The 25,553-nt window shown below is 39.2% G+C and overlaps 2 protein-coding genes across 6 annotated transcripts in view; one reads left to right on the top strand and one right to left on the bottom strand.

Moving 5' to 3' along the window:
• The window catches only part of ENOPH1 (enolase-phosphatase 1), a 28,363-nt gene extending 9,222 nt beyond the window's left edge, over positions 1-19,141 (bottom strand). The window contains exons 1-3 of one of the 4 annotated variants that reach the window (XM_039845571.1): positions 19,006-19,141; positions 2,683-2,784; positions 1,028-1,230 (exon numbers count right to left, since the gene is read on the bottom strand). In XM_039845571.1, coding sequence (XP_039701505.1) covers positions 1,028-1,230; positions 2,683-2,784; positions 19,006-19,044 — 344 coding nt within the window. In that variant the 5' untranslated portion in view covers positions 19,045-19,141. The other 3 variants (XM_039845572.1, XM_039845570.1, XM_039845573.1) reach the window with 3 other exon arrangements.
• On the top strand, positions 18,423-23,966 carry HNRNPDL (heterogeneous nuclear ribonucleoprotein D like). 2 transcript variants are annotated; one of them, XR_005649209.1, is made up of 9 exons: positions 18,502-19,460; positions 20,202-20,370; positions 20,470-20,631; positions 21,085-21,216; positions 21,353-21,467; positions 21,974-22,144; positions 22,472-22,566; positions 22,940-23,044; positions 23,703-23,966. XR_005649209.1 is itself a non-coding variant. In XM_039845569.1 (8 exons), the coding sequence occupies exons 1-7, from the start codon at positions 19,018-19,020 to the stop codon at positions 22,540-22,542; spliced, it is 1,263 nt and encodes a 420-aa protein (XP_039701503.1). In that variant the 5' UTR covers positions 18,423-19,017; the 3' UTR covers positions 22,543-22,566; positions 23,703-23,966. The 2 variants fall into 2 exon arrangements, 1 of the variants encoding a protein (XP_039701503.1); XM_039845569.1 differs by lacking the exon at positions 22,940-23,044 and having other exon boundaries at positions 18,423-19,460.
• Positions 23,967-25,553: the final 1,587 nt, after the last annotated feature.

The following is a 25,553-nucleotide window of genomic DNA, read 5'->3' as shown; positions in this document are numbered from 1 at the left end:
AGGGCTTTTCTATGTTGAATATGCAGATTGTTTTTGCTCCAAAGCGAGGTTTAGAAGCCCAAGATAACTTATTTCAAGTCCTGGTTTTATGATTAAGGAACCAACACTAAGAGAAGGAATGGCCAAGTACTTCGAGCATAGTCTCCCAGCTCCATTCTTTGGAATGTTTTATAAAGTGATCTAGCTGATATTCCCACGCTATTGGTCCATCCTGAAATTCCAATGCAGCCTTTAAAAGGTAGAAGCCCCTTGAAAAGTACATTAATAAGGAATGAGATCTCATTTACGGGGAAAAAAAAAAATATATATATATATATATGCTATAAAGAAGAGAGAGAGAGAGAGAAAGAGAGGAGAGAGAGAGAGAGAGAGAGAGAGAGAGAGAGAGAGAGAGAGAGGAGAGAGAAGACAGACAGAGACACAGCTAGAAATAGGTCTTGGATCTTAGGATTTACATCAGGCAATGACCGAAAATCCTTAATGACAGTGTCCTACCAAGAATTTCTTAGCAACACAGAACTCATGAGTCTCCTTCAGCAACCAAGACTCAAAGGGTCTGTAGAAATTGCTCAAATAGTGAAGAATAGAGTGGCACTGCTGATGCTCTAAGTACCTGCAAAGTGACAGGGTGCATAATTTCATAGCGTTCTTACTTCTCTAACGGAGCAGAAAGGAGGTAATCTAACGGTCCCAGGAAGAAGCCCAACAGTGTTATCACCTGTATGCAAAGGGTCAAATATGACTCAGTTCAAGGAAGTCATCATTTTCTAGGAAGCTGTTTTAAAATTGGGATATAAAGTCCTTCAACCATCTCACAAAGCCAAACATCAGGTTTGGGAAATTCAGCTAAGTGAAATGCTTTATCCCAGCTTTGAAAAAACAAAACAGTCACTTGTTCGAATAAATGAAATGCTGATTTTATCTATTTTACTGATCATACAACATTCGAGGAAGACTAGTGGAAAATGAATTTGGTTTTGAAGCTAGTGAAATGTTCACGTTCAGAGTCACCTGAACAGCTACATACTCTCCTTTCATGCGTCCAGCTGTGAATGCTGCTCTCCACATGTGGCCCTGCAGCTGTTTCAATGCCATGGTCTTTCGGTCCAGAGACATCTGCCAGCATACGTTATCTACCACAGCCTGGATCATCTGATGCAGGTCATCCGCCCCATTCCCAGATGCAGCAGGGATTGGAACAGCCCCATCCAGGTGGGAGTCCTCTTCAGCCTTCAAGTCACAAACAACATGAAGTTTGTTTCTTACATATTTTTTAAAAAGAACACTTAAAATGAGACCTGAAAACCAAGCAGACTAACTTTCTCCAACTATCATTAAACAGAGCTCTGTTATAAATTAAAGTATCCTACACTTTGGGGCTGATTTGAATGATTCTTTAAAAAAATGGGATTATAATTAGTAAATTTACATTACCTTTCCTATATTGCTAAAGCTGAGATTTAACTAAGGCATGATGTATGTGAGAGAAGAGGGAGTACATAATGAATGACAAAATGATATAGTAAGACCTGGTTTGTTGATTCATTTATTAGGATCAACAAACTAGGACTTCAATTAAATCTGATCATTTTCTCTGTATTATAACTGAGGGAAAAACAACGAAAACCTCAAATTATTTTATGCCTGGAATTCAATGAAAAGAAGCTAGTGAAGTAATGTCTAGGATTAGTTCATATTCAGTCTCCTGCCATCTCCCACATCTTACAAAAGCAGCTATTTGGAACAATGACCCTGTGACAATGCATACTGTCAGTTTATTCAAATCTAAGCTCTAAAGATTTATAGACTCAATGATTTATATCCTACAATGAGGGAATACATGAACATGTTTCAAGAAGAGCTGAGACAAAGAAAAAGGCAAGGAGGAGAGTAGTTTAGACTAACCATGAGTTACCTAAAAAAATTCAACAAACCCAAATATCCCATGCCCCAAAGGATGTAACTATATTTCTAATCCTAATTCCTAACATTAAAAAATTCAGAGAGCATTCCACATTGTTCAATGTAGAAAATTTAGAAAACTAATTAGAAAATAACTGTCAGAAAGTTAGCTCTGTGCATGTAAGAAGTTTGAGACTAAAGCAAATAAGAAAAACAACAGAATAGGAGGTCCACAGAACCCATGTGGAAGAAAAAAAGAAACTGAAAACTGGGGAGAACAGAGAACAGAGCACATGAAACTAAGGCTGGTATGAGGGCTGAGCCAAATGTGAGCTGAGATAAAAGGTGTGGGGGCAATATGTGGACGTGAGGGTCCAGGAGCACGTGCATGAGTCAGCAGGGGCTTGTGCCAGAAGGCAGGAGAGTAGAGACTAAGATGATGAGGTGCTGTCACTTGGGAACATTAATGAAAAACATGAAAAGAGGGCACAAAACCTTTGTATTCCACCCAGAAAGGGCTCAGTTGTATAAATATATGATATCTTTACACAATTAAAATAGCTCCAGAAAGAGGCAATTGTAGAGACAATAAACTGCCATGGTCTGGCCATTTAATTATGTACTGTAAATTCCAAAGCAGGCAAGTCACTGCAATTTCTATGTCCTGTGAATCCAGAGCACTTATTTTACAATTTGCTCAGAGCGTAGTCTAAGTCTCTAGGCATCTTCATTTCTAAGACTCTTGGGAATGTGGAAGCAATGGGAGAGAAATGTCCCAACCTGTTTCCTCAAAAGACTGACATCCTGCTGGCATTCCTCTTCTTCCCAGTGTGTCTGCAGATACTCTTTAACATTTTCTTTGATATAAGGAAATAAAATGTCCTGGATAAAAGTTGTAAAAGAAAAAACAGGAATTAGCTTTAGTCATTCGCGAGAGATCAAGTTCTTCAACAATGTCACCTAAGCTAATTGTAGCAAATAAGCCACAGAAAATTTCAGCTATGGATATATGAGTGAGACAGTGACAGAGACCAAGCAATAAATGAACTACATCAAGAAAGAGCAAACTATAACCCCCAGGCCAAATCTGTTCTACCTCTTGTTTTTGTAAATAAAGTTTTACTGGAACACAGCCACACTCAGGTTTACATAGTGTCTACGGCTACAATGGCACACTGATTATGGCCTGCAAAGTCTAAACATTTACTATTCAGAGCATAACAGAAAAAGTCTGTGGACTCCTGAACTAGACTGCTAGACTATAGGTCCTTGAGGGCAGGGATCAAGTATAGGTTGTTCAGAGTTATATCTCCAATGCACACCACAGTACTTGGCACATGTACATAACTCAATACCTGCTGAAAGAATGGTGTCCATGCAAATGTTTTTAAAAACACACCTGAACGCCATGATTCATTCTTGGTAATCAGACTACCTATAGAATACCCTAGAAGAAAATATGTAAAACAATTCAGAAATAAAATAATAGGTCAGTAATCTATGCAATGGAAACATGATTTCTTTTAGGTCAAAATTTTTACATTTACTTGCAATAGTATGCATCTTTTCAACATTTTTTTAGTTTCTACTCTAAAACAAGATATTCTAGACACTGAGTGGGGCATGGAAAAGGGGACTGAAAAGATAAATAAGTCACAGTCCCTATTCTCAATAGCTTAAGAATCTAGTAGGGGTGGTGGTGGGAGGTTAACAAATAATTATAATGCAGTACAATGGGTAAGACCAGAAGAGTATGAGTAGACTGCTGTGTGAATCCAGGGTCTAATGGCTCTCCAACAGTCTTAGGAATAACCAGAGTCCAAAATAACAAAATATATGTTGTGAGTGTAGACCCCAAGTACACATTTCAGAGGAGGACCTACATTTTAAGTTAAATGTGAGGTCTGTTTATTCAAATCCAGTCACTCATTTACTTATTCAAATATTTCCTGAATGTCCAGTACAGGGCAGGCCCTTGCTAAGAGCTCAAGATATAACTGAGAGCAGTAACAATACTTGATCTCTAAACTCAATGAGTAGAAACAGACTCTTTTAGGGGAACCTTGAGGTCAATCTACTTTCATAAGACTATGAAAATGTTATTTGCCTTTTTCGCTTTCATCCCTTCAGGACTGAACAATGAAGTGTTTTCCAGAGGCTACTGATGCATGATATCACGAGACCCAATGCAAATAAGACAATCTAGCTGTCTTTAATACCCAGACATTGAAGAAGTGTGCAAAAAAGTAAAACAATGCCACTCTTCTAACCGTGTTCTCCAAAACAAACAAAAAAATTTATTTGTAAAAATATCTTATTTATGTTAGTTAATAAAGGGGATTTATTGCTTAAAGTCAATTAATATTTCTAAATTTGTTTTAATTTCTAATAAGTAACTATTGAATGGATTTAGTCCACATAAAGAAAAGCTCTTTGGTTCTTCAGTAATTTTTAAGAGTATAAAGGGATCCTAAGAACAAAGAATCCAAGAATCACCATGGATGAAGAGGAGTCACCTGGAGAAGGCCAGAGAAAACGTTCTACAGAGAGAATGGTGTGGACAGGGAAAGGTTCTGGGTAGGGTCACCTGATTTATGAAGCGTATAAGCCAGCAACATAAGCTGCAGGTTTTCAAATGTTTCCATACCACCACGAGGTGTGCAAAAAGGACCTGAAGATAAGCAATCTTATTCCCTGCAAAGAGAGCCCACTAAATGTAATAAGAATGGGCTCCAATTCATAAAGCATCTGCATGCGCAATCAAAGGGTCATCTGTGCCAGAATACCCACCTCTTCTGATCAGTACTAACCAGAACCGGCCCTCAGCCCAGCTTTGTGATCTGAAATCCACTGATCCATGCTTTCTCCTTCCCCTTTCGGCCTCTTTGTTACAAGCCTCTGGACCATGACATTTTCTTAAATACTATTACAAGAGAGTGAACAAGAGCAAAAAGAGGAGAAAGAAGCTGGCAGAAAATTTTTCATTTTCCACTAACAGTCCTGAGGCATGGTATGGTTAAGACATAGTTAATAGATCGAGTGGAACAAAACTGTATTTTTTTAGTGTGCTTCCCTGACTGGTACAAAGGTTTGGCTACATAATTAGAATTTTTTTAATATTTCAGAAGACCCAAGTCTAAGTTCAACTTAAAGTGCACTCCCAAATGAAAATATACAAGAAAGTTATTGTGGTCTTTTTTTAAATGGTAGGACTGAAGTGTTTATCTGTCTTCATAATACATTATTCAAATTTCACCTGCCCTAGAAAAAAATAAAGAAGCCATTCAATTTTGCTTGTTCTCCTGTGGCATTCCAGTAAGTATCGTTCAGCAGATTTAGAAGCATACAGTGTAATCCGGCAAATTTTTCAGAATACTTAACAGAAAAGCCTTGTTTAAGCTCAGTAAAAACTCATTCTTGATCTAAAAGATGGAAAATGAAGAGTTCAGACTGACAGCTTTCTTTTTTGCAAGAGAATCCTCTTACCCTACTGATATACTTCTGATTTTCTTTAAACACTTAGTTTTCCCATTATGCCCTATATTGTGCCCCTCTTATTCCTTCCTTTCTTCTAATTAATATTCCTCCCCACTCATGCACAGTGGTAGGACTGCAAACTCGTCCCCCATTTGAGAATGCTGCCTGAGAAGATATAGTAAAACTGAAGGCGCACCAGCCCGTCTTCTCTTTGACATATACCGTAGAGAAACTCTAACACATGTGCACGAAGAGGGAAGTGAAAAATGTTTATTGTAGCACTGGGTATAACACAAAATAACTGAAAGCAACCTAAATCTTATCTGCTAGAGAACAGATAAACTGGGGTATATTCATATTATAAAACATTATAAAACAGACATGAATGTACTAAAATGATATTTATCAATGAATATAAACGCCAAAGTACGAATAAAAGTCTAATACAAAATGGGATGTACTCAGGGCCTCAGTTATATCTGTAATGTTTTATTTAAGATATAAAACAAACATAACATCGAAATTTAATTAGCTTTGTGGTATGTGCATGGTCATTACATTAATCTTTCTTCTTATTTATTGTAAATGTTTCACAATTAAAAAACAAGCAAGCCAACTTTGATCCCTTATCCTACACCTGCTTCTTTCCCTTTTGGTCATCCTCCACCAGTGTCCTGCCTCTATTATTTCCCAGCTCCCAAGCGACTAGAAACATCCCAGGGAAAACCTGTTGGTTAGATTCAGGGTCTCTCAGTAACTGAAAAGTTGAAGTACTCAAAAGTCATAAAAATTCATGCAGCGCTATATCACTTTGTGTTTCAAAAAGTCCAGTTTCCTATATTCAGCTTTACTGGTACCAAGAACAATTCACGAAGAGCTGTGAATGCTGAGAGCCCAGGTCCTTGACCTCTGTGAGAGAGGAGATGAATACAGAGTCTAGGCAACATGCCAGACTGGGGTCCTACTTCTGCCTTTTATTAGCTATGTTCAAGTAACTTATCCTCTCTGAGCCTCAGTTTTCTTATCTGCTATACGAAAATATTACCAAGCAAAAGCAACGCAGTTACCTTACCACTTATATTCTCTAGTACCAACATTTAAACTGGGCAGAGATCATCTTTGACGCAATTTAGTGATAAATAGAAAAGTCCCCAGAGGATAAATCATAAGCACAACCAACTCATTCAGTCAACATTTACTGAAGACCTACTGAATGCCAGATACTTCTGATAACAAAGTTATGATACTTCTCAGAAAACTCACAAATAAAACGTACAAGGTTTCTAACAATTCTAAACTTTTAGGAAAAGCTTTAGAAGTTAGAGATTACTTTAGAATTCTTGACTGTTCAATTAGCCACCCTCCCTACACACAAAACTCCCCTCTGCACTGAGTAAACACACAAAATTAAGCAATGAAGCTAGAACACCTGGAACAGCAATATTACCTGGGGGTGGCAGATTAGCAGACTGATATTTTAGTGCAAAAGTGTTACTGCATAACATAAAAGTATAATACTACATTGTGAAGGTTTCATCTACTTTTCAACATACTTATTAAGCATCTATTATGTAAAATAAATAAAATTCCTCAAATTGCTTATTTTAAAAAGCCAGTAATTATATCATAGCCTGACATGTGCTATAATACCATATAAGAAAGCTCTAAAAATAGACTTTTTAAAACTAGTGCTTATTGCCCAACCCTGCCCATTAAAAAGTTTTCAGGCTTTAAAAGTAATTCCAGAAATAACTGTGATAAAAACGTTTTATCTTCAGTTATAATCCATTTACAGACCATAGAAATAACTGTGATATAAATGTTTTACCTTCTGTTATAATCCATTTATAGATCATTTCAGAATACTATAGAATAAAAAAAATATAGCAATAAACCCAGGATTCTACAAATATGTGAAAGTTTTTAGTCCGCCAGGTACCTAAGGAGTTGTTACAGGTTAGTACATACAACAAAAGGCTATAGAAGTAAATAAGAGTATTTGTCTTTCAGGGGGCTATGATTATATTCTGCTAAATGCTGGAGGGGATACTATGCAAGCAGCAGTGTATATTACTCTATCTGGCTCAATGGCAGCTTTCTGAAAGAGCTCCAGTAAGGGCCACAAAATTTCTAAAGATTTAATTAAAGAAGTACTTTATGGTTAAGTGGTTGTTTTAATGGAAAGGTCACAGAATCATTAAAAATAAAATTGTTATACTATTTACTAAAATAAAATGTTATAATATTTCTCCTTTAAAAAAATAGGTAATAAAAAGGTAATGGGTAATAGAGTATAGCTTTTTAAAGAAACAATTTAAAAAATCTTCCAAAAGAACCACATATTACAAATGAATTATAGCATCTGAGAACTTAAAAAATTTTAAGCCATAAAATTAAACAACACAGAAGCAATATTGGGTGGGCTACTATTTCTCTATTCATCTCAGAGAATAAAAAACAAAGAAAAATTAAGTGGCTTGATGGGTCTTAAATCACATTCACTAAATAAGAAATAAAACAGGTTACAAATAGTACATAAAGCATAATCCTATTTGGGGGGAATAGCTAATGCATAGAACAAAATCTAGGAGAATGTGGATATAAATGTTTATAAAGGTTCTCTCTGCGTCATGAGATTACAAGAAAAAAACCTTTTTTTCAGCATATCTACTGTATAATCCTTTTTTTAAATTGAGATTTAATTGATAATAACATTACATTAGTTTCTGTTCTACAACACGAGTTGACCTCTGTATATAATGTGAAATGATTACTAGAAATTTAACATCTGTCACCATAGTTAAAATTTTTTTCTTGCGATAAGAACTTTTAAGATCTACTCTCAACAACTTTCAAATATACAATATAGTATTACTAACTATAGTCACCATGCTGTACATTACATCCCCAGGACTTAATTATAAATGGAAGTTTAAACCTGCTTGAACATTCCTAATGATAGGAATTTACTACTTCTTGGAGTAAGTGGTCCATGCCATCTGTCAGCTTCAGCAGTTGTGGTAGCTCTTTAAATATCCTTCCTGAAGACTATATTAGAAACTACCAAGAGAAGTGTCAGTGCTCTGGCTACTACATAGGGCTACAAGGACTCAGAAATTCTAACTTCACTGTCCCTATCTTCATGGGGTAAGCAGGGATATAACCATTCTCTTCTGAAAACTGAAGCCCTTAAGAAAAAACATTAGATTTCATCATCTGCATTCTAAATGAATTAATAAATGTGTTGCTGATAAGACAAAAGTGTCTTCTAAATCCCATTAAGGAGACTAAACTGTAATCTAAGTAATTGCAATGAATGATGTTGCACAGGGGAAGTTATCATTATAAGGGGCTAGTAGTTGAGATAAAACTTAAAAAAAAAAAAAAAGGCAGAGAAGAGACAATATGAATATCTCTCATGAGTTCCAGAGAGGGGATCCTGACTGGCCCAGAATTCTTGTCCCTAACAGTGGAAGGGAAAGAAAAGGAACTGACATTTATCTCCTTGAATCCACCCACCATCCCTGCAAGGTGACCCCTTTGAACAGATGAAGAAGGTTAAGTTCAAAAAGGTTTCACTGCTGGTACAAAGTAAAGCCAGGACTCAAACCCAGGCTTATCAAATCCCAATGCCAGAACCCATCCAGCTCTGTGAGTGGATGACTTTGGGGAGCACAACTTACTAGAATCACCCAACTCCCTGGATCCTGATACTATATTCTCTATAGACATATACAGCTTTGGTTTCTCAGATTTGTACTAAGAAAATGAGAGATCTAGGTTCACCTGGCAGTTCTGTAATACTTCCAATAATAATAATAGTAGTTGTAGTCATAGTGGGAGTAACTACCAACATTTATTCAGCCCTTATTATTCTAGGCACTTCTCTATCCATAGACACTCCTTAATGATCTCACCTAATCCCATGATTTTAAACACCATCTATTGCTAATGACCCCCAAATCCATAGCTTTTGCCTGGACCTCTTCCCTTAACTCCAAACTGATTTTCTCCAACTGCCTACCCCAAATCTCTACTTGGATATCTGAAACCAAACTCCAGCTTCTACCCCGTAATCCCACTCCTCCCACATCTCCCCACCTCAGTAAGTGGCAGCTCCATCTTTCTAGATATTCAGGCCAAAAGCCTTAGTCACCTTTGATTCCTCTCTGTCACACTCCACATCCAATCAATTCACCTCATCAGTCCTACCTTCAAAATCTAATCACTTCTCACCACTGCCACTGCTACCAAGCACTCCAAATTTATTCAATGAATTGAGGAATAAATGGCCTGAATGACAGATTTTCGATTCTCTTAAAAACCCTATAAAACAAGTGCTATTATTTTCTCCATAAACGTATAAATTAATAAGCTGTGATAACAGTTTATCAATCAGGTCTTTTATTAGTTTGAAGAGTCAGGTCCCCAAGGTCTGATCTCCAATGAAGAGATCTAATTAGTTTACTGAACTTACGATGGCTTGACCCACACAAAGCACAGCCCGGGAGCTGGCCAGCTTCTTGAGCACACCAGCTTAACTGCCAAACAATGGTGTGACCAGGAGCTTCTTTCCAAAGTCCCACTCAGGTCCCCCTGCTGGGATTACCACTAGTTTCCAAACCGCGTGTCTTAGTCTCTCTTAACTCAGTGAAGGGGTTAACTCAGTGGGTTAACTCTCTCTTAACCCATTCTTTTAAGACTTAAGAAAAGGAATTTGTTAGGTCACATAGTGAAACACTGAAAAGAAAACCAAAGTAAGAAATAAACCCCCTCATGTACATACCTAGAAGACAAAAACACTTTTTCTGTATTAAAAACGTCTATATTTGAAAAGAAATCCGTGTTTCTAAAATGGAGTCCCCTGAGAAGGGTCCAGAGAAGTTCCAGGAAGGCCTCTAAGGACAGAGTTACTAACTTTCCATGCGATTCTTTAGAAAGGTGATGGGTCAGGGCGGGCTGCTTTCCACCCCTCTTCAGACTCCTACCTCCATCAAACCAATGTAGAAATTAGTTAATAAATGTGAAAATCAAGTTTTATACAAAATTAAGCTTTGTGCGTAGGAAAAAAATCAAAAGGAATATTCACCAAACTCTTAATGGTCATCTCTGCATGGTAGGAGCATATGGGGGATTGGGAGTTCACTTTCATATTATACTCTTCTATGTCTCCAATTTTATAACAAGTGTAAATTAATTTTTGAGAAAAAAATTTGGAGGAAAAAAACGCTTTCTATGCTCACAATAACAGAATATAAGTTTACATTGAATTAACTTTTCAAATTAATTTTAATTAATGAAATTTCTATCTCTTATGGTTTTAAATTTCCATTATTAGCTGACTTCTCTAAAATGTGTAGGTTTTAGAAATGTCGGGTCAGTGAAAATTCTCTGCCACTCTAGAAATACTTCAGTTAAATTGCATGCTGTCCAAATGTACCATTTTGAGGAAATTTGAAAAAGCAAGGATAGCAGAGTTTAAGAGAAACATAACTCTAGCCTATGCCCATTCTTATGCCCATTCTGGAATGCATCATTATCACCATCAACAAGCGTTTACTGAATGCCTTATGTGTAAGTGCTGTGCAAGGCTCTGGTCTCTGTCCTTGACAGCTCTCAGAATTGCTAGAAGACAGAACACACATACAACACAAGGCAGCATCTGCTAGAGTGATAAATACGTGGCAATGAAGAGGAGGGAGAGGACTTTGAAATTCCTAAACAAAGTTCCTCTGAGAACAGAAGCAGGTCTCACTTCTGTATTCCCACAGCCTAGCACAATAAATATTCTTTAATTAGTGAGTGCATAGGATCTTCCTGCACTGAGAGGAAAAAGTATGACATTCCGAGCTGGAGGAATGGAGGTGGCATAAAAGGGTATGACCTTAATGGATTTTTTCAGCTACAAAAAGTGTAAAGAAAGAGAGGAATAGAAAGTTGAAAAACTCAATGCATTAAAGTTCAGAGGTTAAAACCACCTGTTAGCCAACAGGAAAGCAAAAAGGATTTTGATGGTACAAAAACAATCTATTTATATACCTGTCTTCCTTGCTAGGTTCTTTGAGAATGGTGGCTACGTCTTAAGGATTTTGGATCACTAGCAGAACCTGGCACATGATAGGTATTCAAATAAATGTAAAAGGAAGAAAGGATTGAATAGGCTGGAAAGATTATACAAGTGTCATGATTCAGAACGTTCTAGAAGAATATAAGACCAGAAATAAAGCCAAAGTTGCTTTTTTAACATACCTCTTGATATACTCAGACCCAATATGGTGATTCTCCAAAGGCTCCTCCCCTCATTTCAAGTTGAATCAACAAGAATCCTCTCATACCAACCACCAAGGGTGAATCTCTGTTTCTGAATCACTACCCTAAGTAATGGGGAAGGTTTGGGGGAATGTTAATCAACCCATAAACAACTACTTATCAAGGCAGTTCTGCTATTCCAGTTCTTCCAAGAATTCTGAGATTAGCAATGTTCTGGGTCTCATTCTTAGCATAATTCTGGCTAAGGGCCATAAGGAGCAGAGGTGGAGGTAGTCATGGGGGGGGAAAAAACTGGGAACATGACATGTTTCAGTAAATGGTAGTTCTCTCTTTTCCTTCCTGACCCTTCACAAGCATTTTCTGTCTCCACGGGACAGTCTGATATTTCCTGCATTATATCAGTGTTTCTATAGGACTTGATAATTTTCAAACACCTTTTTAATTTCATCTCATTCAATCTTCTTCACCACCTTATAAGCATGACAGATCCAACTACTCCATTCTTGCAGATGAAAAAGCCTAAATTCATACACTGAATGAAGACAGGGATATAATTACAGTTGCTAATGTCAATAAAAAATAGGACAGATGAAAGCAAGTTTCTGGTTGCTGTCCCTTGTGAGTAGTCTTCTAGTAGTTTCACGTTGAAGGCAGAGTGGGTATTATATATTTCTCAGTGCTGAGAACATCAGATGTGATAATACTTTTCGAATGAATGTTTAACCAAAGTTGGAGATAATATAAGACAACACAAGCTCTCTTCCTAGAAAGACCATAAAATTAACATAGTAGTTTTCATGAGAAAAAATGTCAACTTCAACATATCCTATTTATTATCTCTTAAAATATTGTTAGACTATGAAAGAACATAATAGAATTATAAGCATTAATAAACTATCAAGAATGTATTAGCTTTTTCTAAAAATGTCTTAATATAAAATGTATTCAAAAGACATTTATTAAACACCAGAAAAGCAATCAAGCAGGACTTTTTTTAAAAAAGCAGGACTCTTTCAAAAGGGAATCAAAATCTTTATCATTTTGATGTTCAATTACTTCAAGTAATTAGTATTTACAGGCTCAAGGATTTGTCTACTTAATTCATATTCTCTAACAAAGTTTGTTTTGAGATCTCTTCTTTCCCCTTGTTCAAAACCTTACCAAGTATCTATTAGGAATGGGGCTACACAATAGGAGGTGAGTGGCAGGTGAGCAAAGTTTCATTTGTATTTGCAGCCTCTCCCCAGCACTAGCATCCCCATCTCACCTTCACTTCAGATCATCAAGTGTTAGATTCTCATAGGAGCACCGGTCCCTGGTGCCAAAAAGGTTGGAGATCGCTGCCCTAAATAATGTCTTTACTAACCTCCACACCACCACAATTCTTAAAAAACAACATAATCTTTAAAAAAAAAAAAACTGTCAAAAAATTTTTTAAATTATATACCACATCCAACATCGTAAATGATAGATTTCAAAACAAACTGGAGCTAAGAACCTATAAAGGTATCTATTAGCCAGAAACGTTTGTGTTAACCAGATGCACCCTACTCTCAGATGTCCATGCCGTAATCCCTGAAACCCGTGAATGTTACTTTACACGGCAAAAGGGACTTTGTAGATGTGATTAAATTAAGGATCTCAAAATGGGGAGGTTATCCTGGATTATTTGCTTGGGTCTGATACAATTACAAGATCTCTGTAAGTGAAGGAAGAAAGCAGGATAGAGTCAGAGAAAGGTGGATGCATCGATCAGCAGAAGCTACTCTGCTGTCTTTGAAAATAAATAAATAGATAGATAGATAGATAGATATAGTCCTTTTAGTCTCCAGAAAGGACACAGCCCTGTCAACAGCTTGATTTTTAGCTCAGTGAGACCCGTTTCAGAGTTCTGACCCTCCAGAACTGTAAGATTATAAATGTGTATTGTTTTAAACCACTAACTTTGTGATAATTTGTTACAACAACTACAAGAAACTAATACAACAGGTTTAGCAAGACACTACCTGCCCACCTACTAGAATGCCCCAAGGCTTATTACACGGTTCTCTATTTCATAGATATTCATGAAACGTTTAGTACCAACAAATTATCTAGTAATCAATATAAGATGGTGGTAGTCAGGGAGTGGAGAGATCCACAAAGGAATTTTGACAGATTTGTCAAAAATTTTCAGGCCTCTTATCCTGCTTTCCTACAAATATATCTAACTCTTTTCAATTTGTCCTTTAAGAAAGGTATTTTGCTTTACAGTTCATTTCTAGAAAACAATTTACAAAATCCGGGGAAATGACCACTTGCTTAATTTTAGTGTCTGCCAGGTTTATTTCATTACCTTGCTTTCTTTTGTATAGAGCCTCACTGATCCATAATCAATTTACTTGACTTCTGAGAGGTCTTAGTTCTGTTATTAATGACAGATCTCTGATTCATCTACCCCTCTTGCTTGATCTGCCTTCTCACCTCAAACAAGCCACTAGAAAAGAGCAACACTAATAGGCCTAGACACAGAACTTACAAATTTGTGTAAAGCCTAACTACTCAAAGTGTAGTCCATGGACCAGCAGCATCAGTATCACCTGGGAACCTTTTAGAAATTCAAGAAAACCTGTTAGATATCAAGTTCCATTTTAGATCTTCTGAATCAGAGACTACATTTAATAAGATCCCTAGAAGATCTGTATACACATTAAAGTCTGAGAAGCACAGCTACAAAGAACTACTGACAAGGGTACTCACCATGCCTCACTTAAAATATTTTAGGAACAAAAAGTCTCATCAGATTTATATTTGGCTAATGGAAGCTTCTTAATTATTGCAAAGGTTTTATCTCAAGCATGAATGAAACACTCCCCTCCCCCCCCCGCCCACATACACTACTACCTGACAATATTTATTGGGAAGGCGGATAAAATACGTAAGTATATTCATTTATTTTACAAAGTTTTTTCAAGAGCTAAGCATTCATTAAATGTTCAAGGTAGCCTTATGAGGTAGAGATTCTCACAGTACAGCTGAGGAAAAAAGGACCTAGACTCAGAGATATTAACTAACTTACTGTAAATCATGCAGGGAGGAACCAGAATGCTAATCCAGACCTGCAATCTCCAGGACTATCCTTGTGCAGAGTGGCAAAAAACTTGAAACACCAGATGTACACATTTCCAGTACAAGGTGATGCTTATACTCTCATATTTTAAACAAATGTCCTTTTCAGATTCTATTTAGTGCCACATTTTTCACATTTTATGCTTTTTGTTGATTTTGCAGTTTAAAATTGGCCAAGCAAAGTGCTGTAGCACTGTCTAGTGTTACTAAAGATTAAGGAAGCTCTGATGTGCCTTATGGAGAAAATGTGTTAAATAAGCTTCGTTAAAGGATGAGTTACAGTGCCATTGGCCGTGAGTTCAATGTTAATGAATCAAGAATATATATTAAATGAGACAATAGAAACACACATAAAACAGGGTTATGTATTGATTACCTGATGAAAATGTGACCACAGGCCCACAGGAATCTAACATTGTCCCTGTATGGACAATGATTCAGTATTTGCTAATGTGGTGTTCTCAGTGACTTTACAGAATATTACTGCAACGGCTGTTACATGTAACAACTGGACACTTAACAACAGGAAAGCCACCAAATTTTAGAGCATTTTCAGGGACAAGAGATGATTTTCCCTAAACTCAGAAACAGCAGTTGAAGGTTTCTGACAGGATAACCACAGGGACTGATGGTGTTATTTCATAGCTTATAGACTAAACACATTAGAATACAAAGTGCAAAATCATAAAATGAATATTACATCATCAGAGACAAAGATCAATAGGTGGCTCCGTAAGTTCATATACACCAGGGACAAGCAAAAGAATCAGTGCGGTAAGGGAAGAGGACATAACAACATTCATCTACACTTATTTTAATCCCACCTTTAAATTCCAATTTATTTTATAACAATAATAGCACAATAGTATGTGTACACAATTTATAAATTCTACTGGTAGTGCCTGCTGCAATTCTGCTCATAGTATACATAACCAAAAAATGTTGGGAGAGCACCACTGCAGAGAATCGGAGTCAATACCAAAAAAGAAAACTCCAGGGGCATGAGTCCTGCAATGAGAGACAGGAGCTGGTGGCTCTGAGGACTCAGATGAACTGGGAACACCTAAGAAAATCCGGGATGTACTGCTGCTCTGCCCCCAGCAATTTTATGACTATCCTCACAGAGGACATCCCTCCAGGTATCAACTGACTCATGGGAGAAGTTAATTAGCTGGCTGCAACATTCACTAGACAATCAGAGCTAGGGGCCCTTCCTGCTCGAAAAATCTGACAATTCTATGACTCAGAAAAAGACAGAATAGCTGGTAAGTAAAATCATTGGGCGTTATTGCCTGGAGTCTAAGAACAGAACTTCTCAGATGAGGTAGGGGAATCCTGGAAGAGATCCTAGACTGTTAGTACTATGTAGTTAAGCTACATCATATACACATTCAACTGAAAGTTCTCAGCAAGCGAGCGAGTGAGTGAGAGAAACGGAAAAAAATAACCATAACCAGTGCTGGCAATCTGCCTGCTATTCCATTAAATGAAGGTGTTCTGTTCTCTGGGACAGTCTCAGTGCCCCTTGTGTCTCTTAGGGTGAGTGGCTCAGTGTGAGGCTAATGTTTGACAGTTTTTTCATTTACATCATTTAATCATAAACTACTTCCTCTGGTGCTCAAGAGAATAAGCAGGTATTGTTTCAATCCTAAAGGAAAAATGACTATATGACTTACTGAAAGATGGAAATCAGCCTCTAAAGAGGACTGACTTCTTAAGGGTATTTCAAGGGCAATTTTGGACAATATTCAATTTTCACACTAACTATAGAACCAAATCTCCAAATATAGACTCAGTTGTACTTTGGTTCACTCCTAAACCTATCACTAAGAAGTAGTATAAAGTGAAATTTGTTACCATATACTTCATATTGATTAAAATGCTCTCATCACCTGTCATTTAACATACACAGCAGCCACGCAAAGACAGAACAAGCACTGTGGTTCTCATTTACAAGATGGAGTAAAATAAATGGAAAGAGTAAGACAATTTGGGTTCAAACCCAGGCATATTGTTCAATTTTTCAGAGCCTTGGTTTTCTAACGGTAAAATGCAAACAGCTGCATACTCAGATTTTGAGGATGACTCAAGACGCATGCATGTACTCAGTGTTTCATCGTTCAAGAGGAAATGAGGCTACAAGTTCACACACCCAATGTGACTAATTCTCAATTCCCAGCTCCATGCTCAGAGATTCAAGAATGTAACTTAACATCTCTTTAAAAGGTGATCAAAAGATATTCGTTTTTTTGTTCAAATAAATTTGTGAAATGCTACTCTCTCGAAGACTCACAAGGATATGAGTGCGTGTGTGTATAATTTGAAGGCTCTGAGAAGGAGTGCAATAAATAAACCTGGTTGAACATGTACAGAACATTTCCCAAAAGTGCATAATAATGGAATCCTTTTTTGCATAATTACTATAAACATCCACACAGACCTAATGCTTTTCTGAACGTACTTTTAGATGAACACATTCTTAGTAACACTGCTTTTTAACAAAAATAATTAATAGATTATAGGACAAGGCACAAGAAACCAAGGCTATCTGAAAAGTCATCATGACACTTCAGTCTTCCATTTTCGCGGGACTAGGCGCCTCAAGGACCACTAGATCGCGGCAACCGCTTCGCCAAGTCAGACCAAGCACAAAGTGGATGCTCACCTGGGGGATTACCCGGCGCACACCTGCCTGGCGGGAGGCGCCCACTTTGCCTCACTCTGCCACGGCCGACCATCCCTCCTTCGCCTTTTTTTTTGCCACCACCTCCACCCCTTCTTACCCATTTATCTCTAACCAAAGACAGGGATGGGGAGGGTGAAGATGGTGCCGTGAGGAAAAGCATCCCCGCAATCCGCCGCAGCCTTTCTACTTCCTTCCATTTCACAGCGGATACAAAGCCACACCACCCCTTTTACCCCGCGTGTTTTTACTGCAAGGTCTGCAATACTTAAAAAATTTCTTTGTTTTTAAGCATAAGTAACTTCCCCGCTCCCTTCCGCCCCTCACCTTCACGAAAGCAATCGGGGTTGTGGTACCTTCGATATCTAACAGGATCACAGTGACCTCGGCGGGCACCGAAAGCACGACCATTTCCCTACCGGATGCTACTACGTGAATCGGCCTACTAGTAGAGAGGGAGGAGGGCGGAGCCGACTGCGCCCCCAGCACCGTCCTGGGCTTCCGACAGCTCCGCAACAGTCTCGGAGCGGACAACCCCGTGCGGCCGGAAGCACAAGGGGAAGAAGCCACTTCCACGCCCCTAAAATTGGAGAAGGCGGCCACACGAGCGAGCGACCTGAGCTCAGGAGCTGCCCAGGGCTGGAGGCCGAGACCACGTGGGCAGGGAAAGGGGCGGCCCTGGCGGGGCTCCGAGGGGGTGGGAGGAGGTAAAAGCTCCGACAGTGATTGGCCGCCAGAGGGCCTCGAACACGATCCGTCAAAATGGGCCTCGCGTGGGCGGGAACAAAGAAGCGAACGCAGGAGCCGGGTGCGCGGGCGGGCGCGCGCTCTCCGCAGACTGGTTGAGCGAGCGGGAGAGGCCCGGGGCACGTGCAGACAGGAGCCCCGCGAGTGGCGCGCCGGGGATGTGAGTGCCCCTTGCCCCCTACGACACCTAGCCCCCTCCCCGCCCAATGCTTCCGCTTTTGCATATTTACAGTAATCTGATCGGCCCGCACCCCTCCTCCCATTCTCAGCCCGCAAAAGCGGCCGTGCGGAGTCCTGGTTGGCTTGACTGCGTTGGCCTGGGTCCGGCTGATCGCCTAGGAGACTCGCTCCCCTCGTCCTGCGCGCCTGCGGCGGTAGCGGAAGAGGCGCCCGCGCAGCGCCGCTGCCCGGAGGGGCCGCCGCGCGCCCGCTTCCTGTTCGGCTAGTTCCAGCCAGCTCGAGGACAAAACACGCGTGCGCGCGGCGGACGGGCAGGCGCGCTCGCCGCCTCAGCCGCCGATGCTGAGTGCAGTCCGCCTTTTTCCGGAGCAGCCCGGCCACGGTGCTAATCGATAGCCGCCGCTGCAGCAGCTCCGCACTGGTGGACCAAGGGCGGAAAAAGGGGTTGACGGCTCTTTGCTAGGAGTGGGCTGGACCGGACGCCAGAGACAAAGGCTCTCAAGGCAAGAGGGACTTGGCCCTGCGACGGCGTTGCTCGGGATTTTTGACCCCAGGACTTTTCTCCCCTTCGTTTTTCTCTTCTGACGCTTCTCTCATCCCAAGCCCGCGTCCCCTTCACCCGCGACCTCGTTCCTCACCGGAGGGCCGCGATGGAGGTCCCGCCCCGGCTTTCCCATGTGCCGCCGCCATTGTTTCCCTCCGCTCCCGCTACTTTAGCCTCCCGCAGCCTTTCCCATTGGCGGCCGCGGGCGCCGAGGCAGCTCGCCCCACTCCTCCCTTCGCTCGCTCCCAGCTCTGCCCGGCAGGGGGCGCGCCGGGCCCAACGCCACGTCACCGCCCAGCAGCCCTCCCGATTGGCGGGCGGGGCGGCTATAAAGGGAGGGCGCAGGCGGCGCCCGGATCTCTTCCGCCGCCATTTTAAATCCAGCTCCATACAACGCTCCGCCGCTGCTGCTGCCGGGACTCGGACTGCGCGCCAGCACCCCCCGGCCGACAACTCCGCCACCATGGAGGACATGAACGAGTACAGCAACATAGAGGAATTCGCAGAGGGATCCAAGATCAACGCGAGCAAGAACCAGCAGGATGACGGGTACCGCACGCTTTTCTTCTCCCCTCCGTCCCCCAGCGCGCCATGCGCGCCCTTGATCCCTCGAGAGCCGCGCGCTGCCTACATTCTTGCCCGGAGTCGATTCCTCGCGTGCCCGCTGAGCCCCCCTAGCTTGGAAGAAAGAGGAAAGTAGGAGACGGGGTGACTAGAGAGGCCCGCGGAAGGTGGGGGAAGGGCGGAGGAGTTGGAGGCGGAGGGCGGCGGCGTCGGTGGTCCGAATGCGCAGGCGCCGCGTGGGGCCGAGGGGGAGGGGCCGGTCTCGCTGCGCCACATGCTGCAGCTGCCGCCGCCTCTTCATTGTGTCTGTTAGGGCTCAACGCAGTTTTCTTGGAGAGAGTTTACAACTCTCGGTTTGGGCACCAAATACCCAGAATGCGTTATGATGAATTATTTAGATGGAACGTTAGCTTGACAGGAAGAGGGTGGATCTAAATTGTGGGGGGATTATTTAGGTTGGACTTTCTAAACTAAGATAATGTTTAACGTACATCGTTGGTCTCGTTTAAACTTTGCGTTATGCAGTGTGGCGAGCAAACTGTTCACTGTTTTGAATAATTGATCTCGATGGAATTTTGGGATTTTTGTGGCCTGTTGAAAACGGATTAAATTACATGGGGATAGAGGTTAAACTTACCCGTGTTTACTTATAGTTAAATGTAATCAGAATCGATGTAATCGTTTGAGTTGCAGCTAACTTTTTAAAAAAATAATTTTTATTTTTAGTAAAATGTTTATTGGAGGCTTGAGCTGGGATACAAGCAAGAAAGATCTGACTGAATATTTGTCTCGGTTTGGGGAAGTTGTAGACTGCACAATTAAAACAGATCCAGTCACCGGAAGATCAAGAGGATTTGGATTTGTGCTTTTCAAAGATGCTGCTAGTGTTGATAAGGTAGGACTGTTTTGCTTTGTGTTGCTTTGTGTGCATTTTGCAAATTGTTCAGAGGTTTGGTTGTATATTGCTGTCAGGCTAAATAAAAATCTCTTCTAGGTTTTGGAATTGAAGGAACACAAACTGGATGGCAAATTGATAGACCCCAAAAGGGCCAAAGCTTTAAAGGGGAAGGAACCCCCAAAAAAGGTTTTTGTGGGTGGATTGAGCCCAGATACTTCTGAAGAACAAATTAAAGAATATTTTGGAGCCTTTGGAGAGGTGCGCTCTGTGTTAATGTGTATTTTATATTTGATGTGTTTTTGTACTGTTCATCCATGGCCCGTATATTACAGAACAAATTCACATGTCAGGTGAGGGTGAGATTAAATAACTGTTCAGGTTCCTTCCAGTCACCGTGCTTTAATCACTGCTTTCTGTGCTGTAATAGAAACCAATATCTAGTTTATGTTGGCTAAAACATGGATGCTTTGGTGTAGTCAGTGTTTGGAGTTATTAACTAGTGGCATTTATTGGGTATGAAGTGATAATGAGGTTTTCCTCTTCCCTCTCAATACTTAATAGAAGAAACAAATTAGATCAGTCATTAAAGCAGTGGATTCTACATAGACGTCATGTGATTATGTTGAAGCTTGAAAGGACCTGTGGTATTGCAAACCTTTTGGTAGCTTTTTACCATTACTAGATGATCTTGAGTGTTCATCTTGATTTCAGATTGAAAATATTGAACTTCCCATGGATACAAAAACAAATGAAAGAAGAGGATTTTGTTTTATCACATACACAGATGAAGAGCCAGTAAAGAAATTATTAGAAAGCAGATATCATCAAATTGGTTCGGGGAAGGTAAAGCTATTTAAATTATATTAAGTGGAAATTGTGGGGGTTTATTAGTGAATTTCTCAATCTTTTTTGAGAATAAAATGGCTTAACACTTGAACTAAAGTAACAGTTTCGTTTACTCTTAAAAATTTGTTTATAGTGTGAAATCAAAGTTGCACAGCCCAAAGAGGTATATAGGCAGCAACAGCAACAACAAAAAGGAGGAAGAGGTGCTGCAGCTGGTGGACGAGGTGGTACTAGGGGTCGAGGCCGAGGTGAGATTTATTACTTGGGAAACGACTCAGTGGTTTAAGCTGTAAATTGCTAAATATGAATAAGCCCATAAGAAAGTATAGCCAAATTTAAATTGTTTCAACATGGAAAATGCTTATTTTAGCTGGGGTTTTTTGATATTGAGTTCACTGATTTTACTTCAAAGAATAGCCACTGTGACAGTGTCATCACTGATGGGAAAATAATAGCATTAAATATAGTTAAGATTACATGATATATCTTGGTGTGATAAGTTTTCTTAGGCATGAGTCCTTGTTGTAAAAGCTAGACAGTCTACCTGTCTTCACCTTTGTCTTGATTTTCCATTGAATTTAGGAAGCCTTATACCGGCACAATTGGACTTTCCCCCTTTTTTTAAACACTCAGATGTCAGTATAGATTTCCATTCTGCCTTTTCAAAATACACAGTGAAAGACAGGAGAGCATCATTTAATGTCTGGTTTGGGGCCAGAAGTTGTTTCCTAACAATCATTGTGCATTGTTTCAGGTCAGGGCCAAAACTGGAACCAAGGATTTAATAACTATTATGATCAAGGATATGGAAATTACAATAGTGCCTATGGTGGTGATCAAAACTATAGTGGCTATGGCGGCTATGATTATACTGGGTATAACTATGGGAACTATGGATATGGACAGGGATATACAGACTACAGTGGTAAGAATATTTAACTTAATTTTATAACCAATGATATTAAAATTCAGTGTTAAGTTACAATCCCATTCTAAAATTGATTATGTCTGGATTTTCTATGTTTTGAAGTGTTTGGAGTTAAATTTTTGAGGTATTTTGTAGGGTGATTATACTAATACAGAGAAACTGTTTACAAATATTTAAGAATTTGTAATATGGCTAGTTTATAATGGCTATTAAAATGTTTTTATAGTTGGCATGCAGTTTTATGCATTTCATAGTTTCTGGGTACATAATGAAACTATTTCATAGAAAATTAATCTTAATAAAAATTTTTGTCTTATAAAATAGGCCAACAGAGCACTTATGGCAAGGCGTCTCGAGGGGGTGGCAATCATCAAAACAATTATCAACCATACTAAAGGAGGACATTGGGGAGAAAACAGGTGTGTATAAGAGTACAAGACACCAGTGGAACTGTCTAATTTAATTTAAAGATCAATAGACAAATGAAAAACAAGTAAAAACAAAATATTATGTAGCCTGTTTTTACTAAATTGTTAATTTTTTAATTGCTTTATAAGCCTGTTTTGCCTAAAGTGTCTATAGATCTTTAACTTTAAAGTTTTACCTCACTTTCTTTAGTATTACAGAAAAACTTACAAGTTTTTCTGTTTGCTTTGTGTACCAGGTGGTCTAGAGGAATAATTAAACTTTTTTAGAACTATTAACAGGTAAAGTACTGAAATGGGTACAACTTAAGGAAAACACGAATGTTGTCTTCTAACTCTGACATTATACCTTGTTTGTACCCGCCAGCGGGAACTTCATTGCAGGCCGTGTGTCACCCTGACCACGTCTATCTCTGGGGGTCGCACGTTGCGGGCAGAGCGCAAGGCATACACCAGAAAACGCTGTCCTGTGGTATGGTCTCTTCCAACTTCATGTACCAGCGTAAAGATTAAAGTGGAAAACTTCAGACTTTGGCTTCTTTTTTAATCTTTTTTGAAGATTAAGTGTCTAAACTTAACTTAAATGGTTTTTTACAGGAGTTAAAGTACATAAATGCCTTTTTACAGCTTAATCATTTTGGTCTTCTGTTTAGTGTTGTATTTCAATTGTGGAGCCTCATTTTAAGTGTTCATTCTTTAAGATTTAATGCTTGCTTTTTCTTTTTATAGCTAATAGTGAAATCTACAAACCAAAACAAGAACTTTAAAATCTGGGACAAAAATTAAAGATCATATGCACAGAGCAATTTGTTTTCTTGAACTATAATAAGCCATTATAAATTCATGTTTGTAAAAGCATTTTGCTTGGTTTACTAGAGATGCTTATTGTAGACCTTAATCTAGCCACAGTTCAACGGGAAGATTCAATTCCCAGATTCTTTTCTATCATTTGGGAACTCCAGGGTGAATTTATTGGTTACCCAAACTTCATTTTGCCAATGGATATGCATGTGATCTTTAATTATTGAAGAAAAGAATAAATTGAGGACTTAAAACAATTCATGAAAGTGGACCTTTGAAAGCTTGTCAGAGTTGTACAAATCTAATTGCTATTTTGTTTTTGTTTTTAGGAGGAAATTGCTAAAGTAACCCATCTTGCAGGACAACGTTGAAGATTGATCTTCTGTTGATCTAAGATGATAATTTTGTAAAAGACTTTCTAGTGTACAAGACACAACTGTGTCCAACTGTATATAGCCGCCAATTAGTTTTCTTTGTTTTTACTTTGTCTTTTGCTATCTGTGTTATGACTCAATGTGGATTTGTGTTTATACAAATTTTATTTGTATGATTTCATGTTAAACCTCAAATAAATGCTTCCTTATGTAATTGTTTTTCTGCGTCAGGTACTAAATAGCTCTGTAAAAGTGTAATTTTAAATAAGCAATAATTAAGGCACAGTTTATTTTGTAAGGGGTATTGGTCTGTAGGGAGAAACTGGTCCTTGTGAATAGCCAGCTTTACAGTGTCACCCTGTTCCCCATTTTTGTTAGATGTATTCTATGCTTTCAGTTTTCATTTCCCTGTTAACTGAGGCTTTCACCATACTTAAAATGTGCTTTCCTCTCTGTATATCTGGAGTCTTTGTCATGAAAGTCTCCATGTTATAGTGTCGTGATAGTGGAAGCTTTCTAGTAGGCCACGAGTCTTCTGAATTACATTCTGAAGAAAAGTACCCCCATTTAATGGCACAAAGCTTGTTGGTAGCTCCTTTTATTGAACAGAAAGATTCTGCTTTGTTTTGGTCTTTGGGAAGCCATTTGTTATGATTTGATAAATACTGCTTACTGGTAGGCTAAAAACACCTTTGTGTAATCATAATACCATGATTTTAACTCTAGATTAGAATGTCCAGATATACCCAGGGAAAAGGCACTGTTAAACTTGTAGGAGCTACAGTTTGAAAGTATCAAAAATAGTTATTACAAGGATTTTGGCAGGTGGGTATGAGTTATTAGATTGAGATATTTGAGGTACTGGCTAAGTAAATTTGTTGTATTCTTGGTATGGCACAGCAAGCACCAAATTCAATAGTGTTTTCTTTTGGGGTGTTCTTAGGAAGCTATATTGGATATTAACTGTTATGTGGTGTGAGCTTTTAGAAAAAGCCATAGTAGATTTCATCATTATTAATGCAGTTAGTGCATGAGCCGAGTAGCTAAGCATATCCATAATCAGACATAGGAGTAGTAGGAAAAGATATGCTTTAAATCTTACATATGTTAATGCAAATCTAGATGTGACCAAGTCCTGTCATTACAGCAATTCTTCCTGGTGCATTAAAAAGCAGTTTTAGCTCTAGATTTTGGAGGATTTCCTGGGTAAATCCAAGCTTTGAATTTTCTATTCAGTGTAGTTAACTGGATTTAATAAGGTTTTTAAGTTTTGTCTCTGGGTTTTTTTTTAGCCATTAAGGATTGGCATACATGTTCATATGTGGAATAGTTGATCTGCACTTTTCAACCGAGTGTAAACTTATGCTGATGAACCTGCCTTTTTTGTTTTATTGGGTGCCTGCAACTTTTCTTTGTTAATGATGTTTGTACTCCCTGGACTATCAAGTTAAAATGCTCTTGGCTTGGCCTTCCTTGTTTTGCTCCTGTTGCTGTTTTCACCTTAACCTAGGCCAAGTACCAATGTTGGCTATTGCAAGGGATTCTCTTTATTCTTTTCAGCGTAACCCTAAGGGACAGAAGGGATACTTTCCATTTTAAGTTATGTTGTCAAAGTCAGTAGGTACAGTGTCTTTAGGGCAGTGAATCCTGTAAGTTGAAGTTTATGATTAGGTGACAAGTTGACATTGAGATTGTCCTTTCCCTGATCAAAAATGAATAAAGGCTTTTTAAACAAAATCCAAACTCTTCAATCAAGTCTTGATATATATGACATTTGAGAAATACACTACATCTAGAGATGATTTA

Source organism: Pteropus medius, unplaced genomic scaffold (assembly GCF_902729225.1).
Source record: "Pteropus medius unplaced genomic scaffold, Ma_sr-lr_union100, whole genome shotgun sequence".
NCBI classification, from domain to species: Eukaryota; Metazoa; Chordata; class Mammalia; order Chiroptera; family Pteropodidae; genus Pteropus; species Pteropus medius.
This window is presented reverse-complemented; position numbering and strand designations above follow the sequence as displayed.